Genomic DNA, 16596 nt, shown 5'->3' on the forward strand with positions numbered 1-16596 from the left:
GAAGTAAATACAAATTGTGAAGTTAGAAGAAAAGTTCTACTAAGCTACCTATAGATGTTTAATTATATTTGCAAAACAACTGTCATTTTATTTTATTTTGTCAAAAATTATAATTTAAAACATAAATTATTTATAAAAAATAACTTATATTTTTTTTCTTCTTATGTTTCAAGTGGAAAATTATGAAACTGTCACGCGTTTAGTTTTGTTTTTGTTTTTATCTAGTACTTAACTTTTATTTTCCTATCTAGCACTCTTTTGTTTTTATGTCTCTATCTAGCACTCTTTTATTTTTTATTTCCCTATCTAACACTATTTCAAAAATAAATAAAATAATAATAAATTATTATTTTTTTTATAATTTTAATTTTGAATATATTAAAAAATAAGTATTTTTAATGTTTAAAATAGTTAGAAATATAATTAATAAATAAAGAAATGAGTTTTTTACAAAATAAAAATAAAAAAGTAATAAATTAAAAATGTTTAGTTTAAATTTTTTTTAAGAATGAAGAAAATAAAAAATTAAACTCTACAACAACATCTATAAACATAAATTAGTATTTATTTTTATTATTATTGATGATGTAATCATGTTAATTTTAAGTAAAAAATACACGATATAATTATAAAAAAATCAAAGTCAATTAATTTTAATTAATATTGAACGCACAAATAATATTGAAGTGTTTATCTATCCTAAATGCAAAATCTTAAAAAAAAGCTAATGCAATTGCTACACTTAATGCTTAAAAATGAGAAGAAGAAAAATGTAAAAATAAATAAATATAGAAAATAAAAACAACAACATTGCATCGGATCTTTCATGTTACGAAAGACTATTTGATGGAACTCAGAAATGAAGAGTATTGGTTTGCATACACTAGTCAAATACTATGTCTAAGTCCCGACATGAAAATAACCTCAAAGGAGAGACCTAAGTCAAATCGAATAAGGACTGATATGGACATAAGAGAACAACATAATTGAACAAAAAAATGCTCATATTGTCAAACACTAGGACACACAAAAAGAACATATCCCAACATTATTGAATTGTACATTTCTCGTCATTAATTATATTTCATTTCGCACAAACTATTTAATGTACTATTGAAAAAAATATCAAATGAATGATCATCTTTCATTTATTTTTCTTTTTATGATCAACATCTACTTATTTAGTATCGTCTTATATCTCTTATCTTTATCTTGTTTGGATTTTCTTTTATATCTTGTATATTTATCTTATTTTGTTTTTTCTTTATTTTATATCTTATATGTTTTTAGTTATTATTTTTTTCTGTCATTGTTTATTTATTTTTGTTTTTATTTTATTATTGTTGTTTTTATTTTCTATACTTATTTATTTTTATAATTATGTCCTGTATTTTTTACTTGAAATTAACATGATTACATCATCAATAATAATAAAAATAAATACTAATTTATGTTTATAGATTCAACTTTTATGTTGTTGTAGGGTTTAATTTCTTATTTTCTTCATTCTTAAAAAAATAATTTTAAACTAAACATTTTTAATTTATTACTTTTTAATTTTTATTTTGTAAAAACTCATTTCTTTATTTATTAATTATATTTCTAACTATTTTAAACATTAAAAATACTTATTTTTTAATGCATTCAAAATTAAAATTATCAAAAAATATTAATTTATTATTTATTTATTTTTGAAATGGTGCTAGATAGGGAAATAAAAAAATAAAAGGATGCTAGATAGGGAAATAAAAACAAAAGGGTGCTATATAGGGAAATAAAAGCAAAAAGGTGCTAGTTAGGAAAATAAAAGTGTAAATGGTGTTAGATAGAGAATTGAGCCGTTAGTTTGCATATAAAAACCCATTAATATTAATTTAAAAATTAAAAAATAATTTTATTTTTAAGTAGTTTATATAAAATGAAATATATTAAATAAGATAAAATCAGAAAAAAAAATGTATACACTAAAAAACAGTTATTTAAAGAAATCTTATATATATATATATATATATATAATATCTGAAATTCTAAAATTTAAATTAGGACGAAAATGAACGTATTTTAACCCTTTATTTATTTATCAATTCTTTATCAAGTCACGTACTAGATTAAAACTTATATTTTGCTGTATAACATGCAAAACGTGAAATCAGATATCAATTTTTGTTTGTCTAAAAGAGGAATTAATTAATATAATATATATCCAAATTATTTTCTTTAGGTTCCATAAATCCTGCCCAAATTAAAGATCAGTTAACTTGATCTTAATTATATCGATGCCTTCGTGTACTTTTCTGGATCTACTCTGGTATTAATGGTTACAATAATTAAGGTTATTTTATTAACTTTTGATTCAAACCCCTCATAAACAATATAAAGTTGCAATTATTGTCTTCGTAATTATAAAGACATTGAAAGTGAATTGATCTAACTCTAGGGGTGCCACTAACAGCAATAGCCATTTTGATAATGGTGTCGAAGATGGTGCAACAATGTCAATATCACACATTCTTGGTGACCAAATTATCCATCATGTGAATTGAAGACTAACAATAGTGAATTTTTACACATTCCATTGCAATATATTTGTACTGAATTATTTGTTTTCAAGTTAGATAATGGGACAAAGACAACCGTAGAAAGCTGTTTATTTGGCTTCAAATTTCACACATTGCTAGCTAGCTTACTCGTTTTGGTCATGCAGATCGTCAAATTCAAAATCCAGCGTTAGAAAGTTGCAGAATTTTGATTATATCAGACAACCCATGTGGGAAATCGAGAAAAGTTCAGAAGATCATAGCCAATTATATTCTCACATTGTAATCGTACATCAATTTTCAAAGATCTTAAATACAAAAATACTTACTATTGGGTGAATTCTACATATCTCATAGTGGAGAAGCAAAGACAAATATCTCGAGATATTAAGGTTTATGTAAGTAAGATCTTCATCTCCTACACCAGACGAACTTGAAGATTGAAATCCTAACTACAAGTTCAAAATATTATTTCCTATAAAAACTGTAAACTGCTTACACTAATAAGAGTTTGTATGGATAATTTTTTTTCCTTGGAAATACTTCTAAGAAAAGAAAATGAGATATTTTTTTCATATTATTATGTATAAGTGGTTTCTCTTTTAACTTATGCATAAATTATGAAAAAAAATATCTATTTTCTCTCTTATTTTCTTTTCCTTATTATAAAGAGATGAAGGTTTAATAAAGGGGTTGAACTAAGAGATGAAGTCCATGAGTTGGCCTAAGGGAGAGCATGATAGAGGGTGAATGGTTATAACTTGGGGAAACTTTAAAGCTAAATCTAGAGAGAAGTAGGGTTAGCACTATCTTATACTCCATGAAGCTCAAGTTTCTTCCAACACATGTCCTCCCTCCAAATCCAAAAGGCAAGTACCCCATTTTGTGGTTACATCCACCATTGACATCATTCATGAACCTCTCTGGTTTAAACTCATTCACATCTTTTCCCCACAATGCTTGATCATGGTGCATTGCCACAACATCAATCCACATGTTGGTTCCATTAGGCACCTTTAAATTATCAACTTGAATGTCTTCTCTTGCTTGCCTTTGCACATTTGGTGCCGTTGGGTAGAGTCTTAGAACTTCATTCATCACCCACTTCATCTACATGCCACACAAGCTCATGTTAGTTTTTTTTTTTTTTATTTATACAAGAAATTAAGAATTTATTTAGCGCAAACAAATCTTAAAAAATTGTCTTTTGGTTGCTCTTCAAGTTACAATACAAATAGTAAAAGAAAACAAAAGAAATGGAGAAGATTCAAAGTCAACACATTGACCAAGTGCCATGTGTAAAGTGATATTTTGTTTCATGCTACATACTTTATATGAAGTGGTGAGGGTTTAGCCTCCTGGCACAACACAAAAAGACACGGATTGTGCAACTTCACACAAGCTTTATAAATAATTTTTTTATTGTGGGGCCATAGAATTTTTTAATTCAATATATCTGAATTATTTTTTCATTGCATCGTGCCACGTCAACATACCCCATCATCTCAGATCAGATATGAACATTGACCAAGTTATTAGTGTTGTTCAACCCACGACCCAAACACGTATTAAATGTAAATCGTACAACACATTCAAATTCTACCGCTATTATTTTGGTTGTAAATTTCCCCGAGTAATTTTTAAAACATGTTATTTATTTCTTTTTTACTATTGCTTGAATTTATTTTCATATTTAATAAACCAATTATCCTCTAATTAATACAAGACTTTGGCAGTTTATGAATATTTTTTTGTTGCTGATTAAAAAAAAACATGTCTCTCCGACAGACATATATGTGGTCAATGATCAAAGTGAGAATCCATATCAAGTCAATTAGACCCCTTCTCGTTCTTTGCATGTATTGGTCATCTAACCTAAGAACATAATTCATCATGCATAAACCAATGGCATAGTAGTATAATTTTGGTGGTCAAAGATGATAATATACATGTGGTAGAAAGTTTTTGCCATTGTATTTTAAAGTGCAAAAGAAAACTACCGAAACAAAAGAGCATAAACTTCCCCAATTATCAAAATAACGTGTCTATGATCTGTAAAAAGTGAGTGAGTGAATGAATGAATGAGATTAGGTTTAGTTTGTGTCAGTTACCTTTTTCAAGCCGGCAAGCACGTTGATATCAAGTTCTTTATCACCGACCACTTCTCTGATCTCATCTCTTAACTGGATTTGCCAATCTTGATGCATAGCAAGAAGCAACAAGGTCCACGAGATAGCCAATGCTGTTGTCTCATGGCCAGCAAAGAAGAAAGTCTTGCACTCATCCAACAAATCTCTAGTGGTGAATGTCTTCCCTAACTTCCCATCACCTTGATGGTTTCCTTGCAACAGCAACCCCAATAGGTCTTCTTGAGTTTGTCTTTTCACTGATTTCATGCGAGATGTTATGACAGATAGCAAAAGTTTATCAATCTCTTTCCCAAGTTTCCTGGCCTTTAAGGTTTTCTTGACGTTCAAACACTTCTCAAATGGGACCCCTACATATCTTGTTGTACTGAAAAGTTCCATTTGTAGGGCACGCAGCTTTTCAGACACTTCCTTTGCATTTTTTCCCTTCATGCCAAAGCTTGTTTTTGCAATGATTTCTCCTGCAGTTTCTACAACCTCCTTTTCCACATCGATTTCTGGATTACCTGAGTTTATTTGTGCAATCCACCTTTCTATCATTTGATTTGTAGACTCACTCATCATGCTTGCCATTGCCTATCATATTACACAGTAAATCAGTACATGTTAGAAATTTTTTTTTTGATTAACTTTCATTTTTTTCTTGTCCATATTGCTAAAGAAATTATTAGATTAGGTTATCCCGAATCATCTTTTTTTCTTTTAGGATTTCTCGAAGATTACACAGATTCATAACTTGGTAGATGTAATATGATTAAAACATTTTGATGATAAAAAAAGTAATCCCCTACTTATCTATTACCGATCAATATAAATAATTTTTTTTGAGCAAAATATTATTAATTATTTTATCTTATATTTAGAAACTAAAATGCATGTAAATTAAAATGGATCACCACCATGAAATAGATTGTTACAAGATTGTTGTTAATTAAATTAAAGAAGGAAGCTGAAATGGATTTTTTTTTTCAAAGGTGTGATCTAGTCGTAGGTAGCTTCTTTATTTAGCTTTGTGGTAAAGCAGTCTTAAAGTTAAACAACGAAATTAGGTAGCATTTCTATATTTGGCATGCAAATGATGAAGATCGTATCAAGGAGAAACACTAATTAAAAACGTATACAAACATTTCAAACTTCATTATTCCGTGTAGACAACTTTCCCTAGCATTCCAGAAGGGTCTAAATTGATTGTTGAAATTAAAGTCATGCAACGATTGAAAAGTTTAAATTAGGACTTCATATGCTCTCTAGGTTAGTATTATATATATGAAGCTACAGAGAGAGAGAGATAAACCTTGAGGTTAAGAGGAGAAAATGCTGGTGCTATAACATGTCGGTGACGAACCCATTCATTCCCTTCAACCATAATCAAACCATTTCCAAACAAAGGGTCTCTATCATGTCTAAACACTCTAGGTTTTCCCCATTTCTTGGCCAAAACCTCAGTGGACATTTTTTTCAGAAATTCTGGATCAGCAATGTACAAAAACGGTTCTGTGCCCAACCAGTAGATAAACACCTTCCCTGTACAAAGAAAAGAGAGTCATAGATGCACACACATACACATTTTTTTTCTTATCAGAAACACAGACATACTCATATTTTTACATAAAAAAAAAACGTTTGTTAGTTCTAGTTCTAGCTAGCTCAAGTGTAAGCAATGAATAACTAGAACTCTTGTAGGGTTTTTCTTGGTTGAGGTGGGAAATTTTATAAGAAAATGATTTGGTTTATTTGACATATTAGAACGTGATTGAAGTTATGTGTTAATGCTATGGAAAGCATGCATACCGTGAGAGTTTTGCCAGCGAGAAAAGTAGGGGAAGACAGTGGAGTGAATATCGTGGGTGAGGTTAGAGGAAAGTAGTGAAGAGCTAAGACTATTGTTGTTTTTCATCTCTCGAATGTTCCCAAGAGGAAAAGTTGGGGGTGGCCCTCCAAATCCAGATCTTTTGAGCTTAAGATGAGTTTGGATGGGAGAAATCCACCAAGAAAACGTTAGTTTGAAGAGCAAAAGAAGAGGTAAAATTGCAAAGCAAGCAAGTGTTCCAGGTAAAAGCAAGATCTCCATCTTTTGGTTTGTCTTAAGGTTTTGGAAGTGAAGCTATGAATGAATGGTAATAGCTGCGATGGATATGCAGAAAGCAAAGTGAAAATGAGGGTATTTATAGGTGAGAAGTTGGCAGAAGCAAAAAAATGCGTGGCTTTTGAGTTTTGACCAGTGAAGAAGACCAAAGCTAAGTTTGAACATTTTTCCGAGGATGCTCAGCTAGACCTTTTAGACTGATATTGTGTTTCTCACTCTTGGTCCTTTTCTCGACGCATCTAACTTGGTCGGAGTACAAAATATTTTATAATAACATATTATTCCATTTACATATTTGTGCTTATATTAAGATTTAAATAACTTTTCGTTATTAATTAAAATGAAAGGAAGGTTCTTTTCATTTTATTTTTCCCAATTATTCCTTTTTGTTTCCCATGATTTTTGTTTTATTTCACTTTTCATTAAACTGTATAAATCTTATACATTATATATATATATATGAAAGTTAATACAACTATTTATAAAAAAATCAATAAATAAAAACTAATTTTAAATACTAATTTAAAAATTATTTTAAATATCAATAATTTTTTTAAATTTTAAAATAATATTCAATTTAATTAATACAATGATTAATTAGTTTTAACTTTTAAAACAATTTTTATTCAATAATTTTCTTGTCTTGTCTTCCTAGACTACTACTTTGTAAGGTGTAGTTTTACCGATATACCAATATAACTAATTAATATAAAAATATTTATTTTTTAAATAAATATTATGTTTTTAGCAAATAATATTGTATTTATTAACTTGGATTATAGAATATTTCTATTTCTTATTATTATTAAGATAATTACATTAACGTAAATATTCTATTTACTTTTTCTAATTTTTATTACAAAAATAATTGTACCCACTTTTCTTTTCAAAGAAAATATTTTAATAGCACTTTTTTTTAATTATCTTTCTATCATTTGTTAATTTATGAGCTATAGAGATTTTCATTTAAAATATTTTATTTTCTTTTAATTAAAACTATAGGTGCGTATTTTTAAAATCTGTTTCCATATCAGTTTATTTTTTTACAGCTGTTTTTAAACAAAATTTAAACAAAAAATTTACAAAAAATATTTTTTTTTAAAATAGAATAACTATATTTTTCTATTAAAAATATTTTTCTAAGAAAAATCTTACCCAATATTTGAGTGACTAAAAGTATAATCACCGATAATAAAATAAAATAGTATGAATATGAATTTATTTTGTGATAAGAGAGAAAATGTTCTTTTCATAAATATGAGAGATTAATAAATCTAGTTCTATGATTTATAAAAATAGATTTTATTATGTTATTAATTCATTTTATTTTCACATAAATTCTCTTATTTATGAATGATCAAAATCAAAAGGTTTTCAGAGTTACATAATGACTTAAAAAATAGGCAAGAAATGATGGATGGAGGAAAACGAATATCAAAGTGTATAATTGAAATGAATGATCAAGTCCTACAAGAAAATGGTATATAAAATCTAATTTTAGAAAAAAAAATTTAATTATTATATTATCTAAATTAAAAATTATTTTAACTACAAATTTATTAGTATATAAACTAATTTATAAATTTTAAAAACTATTTTAGATATAATAATTTTGGAAACTAATTATTTTTTGACTTGAAAAATAATTTATATTTAATAATTTTATAATAATAAAGGTAAAACTAATTAAACAATGGGTGACTAAAGAAAATTTAACCACTGCCCCAAACAAATTCCTTAGTATTATTATGATTTTTATTATACATATTATTATTAATAATATTAATAATATTAAAAATATTAATATTATTAATAATATTAACAATATTAACAATATTAAAAATATGAATATAATATTAATAATATTAATAATATAAATATAATATTAATAATATTAAAGATATGAATATAATATTAATAATATGAATATAATATTAATAATATGAATATAATATTAATAATATGAATATAATATTAATAATATGAATATAATTTATATTATTAATATAATTTATATTATTATTATTAATAATATTAATAATAATATTAACAATATTAATAAAATTAATAACAATATTAACAATAATATTAATAATATGAATATAATTTATATTATTATTATTATTAATATAATTATTATTTTTTTTCATTAGAATCCGTATGTAATACTTACCTACGACAGTTTTACATACGAATTTTTGTCCGTATGTAAATTTGTTTTACATACGGATATTAAGTTTTATATACGAATTTAGGCTGTATGTAATTCCAATTTTTCTTGTAGTGTATTGCTTGTCTAAGATTTTCTAGCTTACATTTTTAAGATACATTTGCATAGACTAAAACTGTATTGTTAATTAAAAGTGGCTACATTTATCTCTTCTTTAAGAGAAGAGAGGGGATTAATCTTAAAATACTTTCTTGAAAATCATGAAATAGAAACTAATTTTAAAAATAAAAAATATTAGTGGTTATAGTGACTAAATTAGAGACTATTTTAAAAATTAAAAAAAAATGGTTTCTAAATTAATTTTTATTATTATTAAATGGTTTCTAAATTGGTATCTAATTAGCTATCAAAGTTTTTGCTACCAAATTTAGAATCTAAATAGTTGGTAGTTAAAACTTTACTAGCTAATTAGATACAAATTTAGAAACTATTTAGCAATAATAGAAATTAATTTAAAAACTAAAAAAATATTAATCTTCAAAATAACTTTAGCAATTAATTATTTTTTTTCTCTAAAATTAATTTTTATTTCATTATTCTTTTGTAGTGTATATAGCTAAATGAGAAAAGAGTTTGTCTCTTCTTTAGTTTTCGGCAGCAACCAAAAATAGTGTAACACGTGGATTGGTATTAGTGGAGTCCCGATCCTAATCAACCAATGCACCAATTTGAATAATTTGAATTTTTCAGAATTCAGTAGTAAGGAAAACATGTGGTGAAGATGTAAGTGGGTGGCTGTAGTGTGGAATATATGAAATCAAAGGAATAAATATTTATTGAAAATTGAGAGAGAAGACGCAGACAAAGTCTTTTGCAGAAGTATGCTGAGGTAGAGGTAATGCAGTAGAATGGAACAAGGGCCTGCAACTCTGTGAGAGATGAAGCATGGAGAGTAGATGATGAAGAAGGTAACCAAGACCTCCTTACATGGTGAAATAAGAATCTGAAATCCTAAGATGAGATTACAGGGCTCTGTTATTGGAATGCAATGGTTTGCTAGAAGTGCCAAAGATTCAGCCATTTCGGATATTATCAGGTTGATTACAGTACTCCAAAACTTGAAAATGGATTACATAAAACATTGTTGGTAGTGATGGATTACATAAACTTAGGGATGAAACAATGTGGGAGAATGAATCCATGTTTTCCCATAATACTACAGATCTGTAGTATTTTTTTTTATCTAGAATTAATTATCTTTAGAGTGAGTCATAGAATCTTATGCAGATAACATAAATGATCATAGAATCTTATGCAGATAACATAAATGATTGTTGTACGAGGAAGGGTGTTAGAGACAATTAAGATTTAAACTACTAAAAATAGTCATAGATTTTGGGTTATAAATTTAATCTTTGTCATTATATTTATCTAAATGTTAGATATAATATAAATTTATTTGTTGCGGATAAAAAACAAGAGAAAGAAACACGCACATAGAGAGAGGAAGAGAGAATATACCCTTCCTTTCTCATTAATTTAAGCTAAACATAAATGACAAGATTAAATGGCAATGGTCTCACATGACCATTTAGAAAAATCATGTTATTTTCTTTTTTAATTTTAACTATTTAAATATATTCCAATAGTCTGTATAATTATGTTTTTCATTTTTTTGTATTTAAAAGAATATTCGTAAGTGGAAGGATTAATTAATAATTATTAGATTGTATAATAAATTATCAATATACACAAGTCTCGTAAGTTTTCATGAAATATATGGAACATTAATTAATGTGTGTTTTGTACATATTTTTTATTTTTTTTTATCAACAACGAAAAATATGAATAAATGAGAATATTAGGGATACACCAAATGAAATATATGATCAGCATACTGGTGCATCACAGAGTTGGAGATTCAGATAGAAACCACTCAGACAAATCTTTCAAGGTGATACACAAATGTGATTAATTCTGGAGGTTTGGTGGTGTTGTATAAGGGTTGGAACACTCCTAAAGTGTTCTCTTTAATTTTATTTATTCTTTGATAATCTAAAAAAAAGGTGATAGACAAAAAAACACAACTTGTCTTAGACTGCATGAAGAGAAACACGACATAAACTGGAGGTAAACACAGCCTGATTCATCACCTCGTAGTCTTACTGATGCAACCATACACCAGAAGAGGAATGCATCCTAAAAAAAATAGAAATTGTACTCTTATTCGAATGTCATCATCTCAAAGAATATTTTAAGTAAATAATAGGATTAAGGCACCAATTAAAATAAGAAAAAAAAAGTTGTATATCTATACCCATGTTTTCATTTGTGCTAAGGTAAACACTTCCTTCTCTTCTTACCCTGGAAACACAACCTTACTTTTTTAGTTTCAAATTTCCCATACTATGACCAACCAAACACATTCCAAATCTTGTTGGTTGCATAATAAGTGCCTAATTTCAGTAATATTTCATTTTAAAATATAGGCAATTATGAGTATTAATTGCTAAAATAAATATAAAATAATCCATAATTTATGAATTTATACATTTTTACATATTTTATGATCTTTATTTGAATAAAAACATTTTATTCTCAAATTTGGTGTTAATTTCAAGTTTTTAGGGAAGAATGGAGATGACTGGGCTAAAGAAGAATAATATAAGCTAAGAGGAGAAAGTTGGAAGGTTCGTAACGCACAAGTGCACAAAAAGCCCAAATGCGCTATGCAAGAAGTCACTTAACCCTAGCAAATTAGGTTAAATAGGGAGCTTGGGGCACAATCCTAGTGTGCAAGATTGAGAGGAAAACACCATTGAGTGACTTGTAACCCAATTAGGAGAATAAAAGGTGCTAGAAGATGTGTGGCTAATTCTACCCTTTGGGATGGGATTGAGAGTAATATATTCGAATTCTTATATATTGAGGTGATACTTAAATATGATATAATATTTTGTTCTTAATTGATTATTGGTATTGTTGTATTATCTCTAACTCTTGATCTAGAATCTTAAATCTGACTGAAAAGTATATTTAAGGTTTTGACCTAAACAGCAATACTTAACTTATTTGAGTGTTAGAAATAAACTTGAAATGTTAATTATTAACGTCTGACCATGATTCTAAGTTGTTTTTATAAATATGTGAGAAATCAATATCTAGGAAACATTCTTAATAATTTTATATATGAGAAATCGATATGAATGAATTTTATACGGGCATCAATTTCAATCAAAGGACTTAATGTTAACATGCTAATCAAAATACATGAGAGTGAGAAAGATGAAAACTAATCCCTATTTTTTCAACTTGAAGCAACTAATTATTTGCCTATTTTCTTATTAATCATCGCCAACATAACCACTTTCAACACACTTTTTATTGTTTTGTTTTATATTTAGGGAGTATTGTACTTAATAATTCAATTATTCTTTGTGGGATTGATATTTGCATCAGAAACAAATTATTACTTCTAACAATGTGGTGTACTTGTTCTTGCACTACTAATTTCTACAATTTCAAATCGAGTAAAGTGGATGTCAAATAATATAACTAATTTTATATGATATAATAATATAAAATAAATAAATCTAAAGCATATAATATAATTAATTTTTTTACCATTCTTTAACATACATGAAAAATGAGTGAAATTAATTTTTTTTATCAATAATAAATTAATAAAATAAAAACAGAACAATTCAGAAGTGTTCCAATCCGTATAAAAACACTTACACTGAACTTAGACTATAAGTGTCCCCTGCCTCACAACAAACATGACCTGCAAAGGAAAGACCATTGAGCGATGGCATCAGAGTTATAAAGGCTCCCTTTCTTCCATCCACTTCATAGCACGTGGCTCCCACCGAGAGGTATAAGCATAGTCAGCTTCTCAGAGGCAAGGTGTATATGCATGAACCCCTTCACTACATACCAATGAGTGAAATTAATATTAATGCAAAAGATTGATTCTTCTAAAGCGAAAAGAAATTACTTTAAAGAATAAAATGCAATAATGATCATTATGAATAATATAATTAACTTTTATATTTGTTAAATATGTATTCCATTTTATCCCGATTTTAAATAATTGATTTTATAATCAAATTTATGAAATCAACTTTAATTTTTAAAAGGTATTTGTTCACTTTAAAGGAGAAATGTGTCCACAAATTAGTCGAATTTTTAAAAGTGTGAGATGTGAGGCACATGAATATGCAACAAAGCACCTTTATATCCACAATTTTGAGGTGGATCATCCATATGCTTTATTGGTCTCAACTTAGAGTTGTCCAAGCCACCTAATAAACTACTTAAAAATTTATATCAAATGGGTCTGATTTATTTTTTATGCAATAATTTTTTTGGCTTAATATGATTTTATGTTAGACCAACATGTTATTTTACTTTGGTTTAAATTATATTATTGATTTTTAATTTGAACTCAGGCATAATAAATTTATATATATATATATATATATATATTACAAATATTATTTAAATATTTCAAAAATAATAATTATTTTATAGAATGGGTCAATTCATAAATTTATAGATAAAAGTTAAGTCTATTTAGATTACTAGCTAAAAATGACTTAATCTAATTTAGATTATAATGTTATTATATGTTGTGTTCTAGTATTCATATAATTTCTTGTAGTTTGTGCATTTTGAAGAGTTGAGCACCATGTGTACACTAGTAACTGGATTTTTGAGTGCACAAACAAAGGGTCTGCACCTAAAAAGGTAAGACAGATAATCAAATATTTGCCTTCTTACCTTGCCTTGACTGAATAACATTAATATCACATTTTTCTATAAGCATATAATTCTCCACCACGTTGTGTTCAATTGGAAAGAAATTTTAAACATGTTAGTTTCCAATAATTTTAAGATGATAGTTACTTTTTTATAAAATATTTACTTTAAGGAATTACTTTCTTTATCTACCAAAGGAAGTATTAAGGAAGTAGACACTTAATTTTTTTTAATTATTATTATTATTATTATTATTATTATTATTATTCTAAAAAAGTTTTACTAATTTGAATATAAGATAATGTTGTATAGATAAATCTTGATTTGGTAGATTGAATTCGATTTTAAGAAGTCCAATAACTCATAAAAGTGACTTTGTCCAAAAATATTTACCACCCTATTATAAGAATATGGTTTTTAATTAAAATATTGGTATAATTATTTATTATCATAACTCGTTACTAATATCATTATCAAAATTGTTTTATATAACTTATTTCATACTCATACTTAAATTAATACCGCAACCTTAATCAAATACATGGAATTCTAACATTTTTTTAAAATATTAACTTTTTTTATCAACAAAATATAATATATAAATATCAAAATATTCCAATTCTTATATAAGAAAACAAATTATATATAAAGTTTATCCATAGGGACCTTCTTGCTGAGTCTCTCTATCCAGAATTTCCTCCCTCGAGATTCAAAAATTTGATTTGGCATAATTTAAGAGAGTTCAAATTCAACAATTATATAAAATAAAAAAATACATCAATTTATCAAATCAACAAATATTACAAAATATCAATTTGAACAGGTTGTGATCACATTTTGGCTGCAAGAGTGCTAGATCAATGGTCAACAATTGAGCGAAGTGCCAGATCAACGGTCAACATGAACATAGTTCCATCTCTCCCAAACTAAATTTTAGATTTGTCAGCACTATAAATAAATCACTAAATAAAAATTAAATTTAAAAATTAAAAATAATTAATCATTATATTAATAAATTTAAATATTTTAAAAAATTATTGATATCTAAAATAATTTATATTATTAATAAAAATTTATAAAGTAATTTTTAAATTAATATCAAACGATTAATTACATAAAAATATATAAGCAATTTTTTTATTTTTATTTAAATAACTTAATTTAATTGAAGAAGGGAAAAGAACAAAATAATAATAGTAGTTATATTGATTCTATAATATATTTTTTCTCAATATAGTCGTGGACCATTGTCATTCCATTTCATACAAGAGGAATTTAAGACATATAGGTAGGTGATAAACATAAGAGAATATATAGAGAGAGGAAGAGAAATCAGGGTGTACAAATCTTTTACAAAAGAAACCAAAATAAATAATCAATAACTATGTTATATTGTTTTATGAGCCAATCAAACCAACCCCAATGATATAGTGTATTGGGTTAGATTCGAATAACAGATATTTAAATGATAAAAAATGTTTTATAATTCAAAAATATTAATATGTATATTATATGTATTTGAATTAAATAATGCATTCGAAAAATACCAAAACTTACATTAAAAAATAGATGTGAACGTGAAAAGAGGTAAATATATTTTTATTGGACATTCAAAACTTTAATTCGTAAATTATGAACTTGATTTAGGATTTAAATAATGAATTTCATTTCTATTGTGGTTACAATTTAATGCTTTGCAAGAAGTCAAATAAGTTGTTATAAACAAATAAAATTCATTAAAAGACAAATAGCTTGAATCTAATTTAACAAAATAATATTACGTATTTCCTTTCTCTATTTTTCTCTCCTCTTTTTCAATGGCAAAACGTATTTTTTAGTAAGGTTCGCATACCACATCAATTGTCAAGTAACAACATAACTTTCTTCTTCTCTAACTTTTCAAATAGCTTTGGGCAATATGATATGATCAAGATCTTTCAAAGGTGGGCTAAGGTAAAAGAAGTGTTCATTTCCCGTAGGCTAAATACATGGGGGAGAAGATTTGGGTTTGTGAGATTTTTTGAGGTGGCAAATGTGGGCCGACTGGAGAAGAAATTAGATCCAATTAATATTGGCAACATGAAGTTGAATGTTAATCTTCCAAGATATAGAAGAGCAGAATTTGGTTCAAACATGGAAGAAAGAAAAAAACATGGAAAAGGGATAAAGGAGAGAAAATATAAGGAGGTTTGTAAGGAGAAGAAAAAGAAAGGGAAACATTCCTTTGTTGACGTTGTAATAGGTTCCTCACAAGATTAATGGAAAGGCCCTATCATTGAAACTCATAAACAAGTTTTACCTTGGATGGAGAACAACATGATTGGCCAAATGACAAGAGATATGGATTACAACCAAGTGTGTGAGGAATTTATTAACGGGGGATGAATATGATCAAAGTTAGGTATATGGGAGACAACTTGGTTCTTTTAACCTCAAGAGAAGGTGAACAAATGGAGGATTTAGTTCAACTCAATAAAGAATGGTTTGAAAGTGTGTTTGGTGTTATTGATCCATGGTCAGAATCATATCTAGCAAGACACAAAATCGTTTGGGTTAGATGCTACGATCTCCCTCTGTCTCGGTGGAATAAGGACTGCTTTTCAAAAGTGGTAGGAAAAGTGGCATCACTAGTCACCATTGACAAATCCATGGAGTGGGAAGTTTTGGAGTATGCAAGGTTGGCTAAGGGCATGAGGATCAATGGCCAGATTCACAACATTAGCATTGAAGAGGAAGATCCTAGAGGTAATGGAGGTCAATTTAATTTCCCATATAATCATTATGTAACATCTGATAGTGTCTCCTCTTCAGATTCATTCGTTGAGGAAACACTGTTTTCTGAGGAATGTTTAAATCTCGAAGACTTATAAGAGGCTAGGGAAGAAATTGGTTCAG

General features: G+C 27.0%; 1 protein-coding gene across 1 annotated transcript; it reads right to left on the minus strand.

The window, feature by feature from the left end:
- Positions 1 to 2768: 2768 nt before the first annotated feature.
- LOC137836506 (cytokinin hydroxylase-like) lies at positions 2769 to 7011 on the minus strand. Its single transcript, XM_068645183.1, has 4 exons — positions 6476 to 7011; positions 5979 to 6208; positions 4649 to 5260; positions 2769 to 3647 (listed from the first exon to the last, which is right to left on the minus strand). The coding sequence occupies exons 1-4, from the start codon at positions 6753 to 6755 to the stop codon at positions 3219 to 3221; spliced, it is 1551 nt and encodes a 516-aa protein (XP_068501284.1). The 5' UTR covers positions 6756 to 7011; the 3' UTR covers positions 2769 to 3218.
- Positions 7012 to 16596: the final 9585 nt, after the last annotated feature.

The sequence above is a fragment of the Phaseolus vulgaris genome, chromosome 4 (genome assembly GCF_000499845.2).
Source record: "Phaseolus vulgaris cultivar G19833 chromosome 4, P. vulgaris v2.0, whole genome shotgun sequence".
Taxonomy (NCBI): domain Eukaryota; kingdom Viridiplantae; phylum Streptophyta; class Magnoliopsida; order Fabales; family Fabaceae; genus Phaseolus; species Phaseolus vulgaris.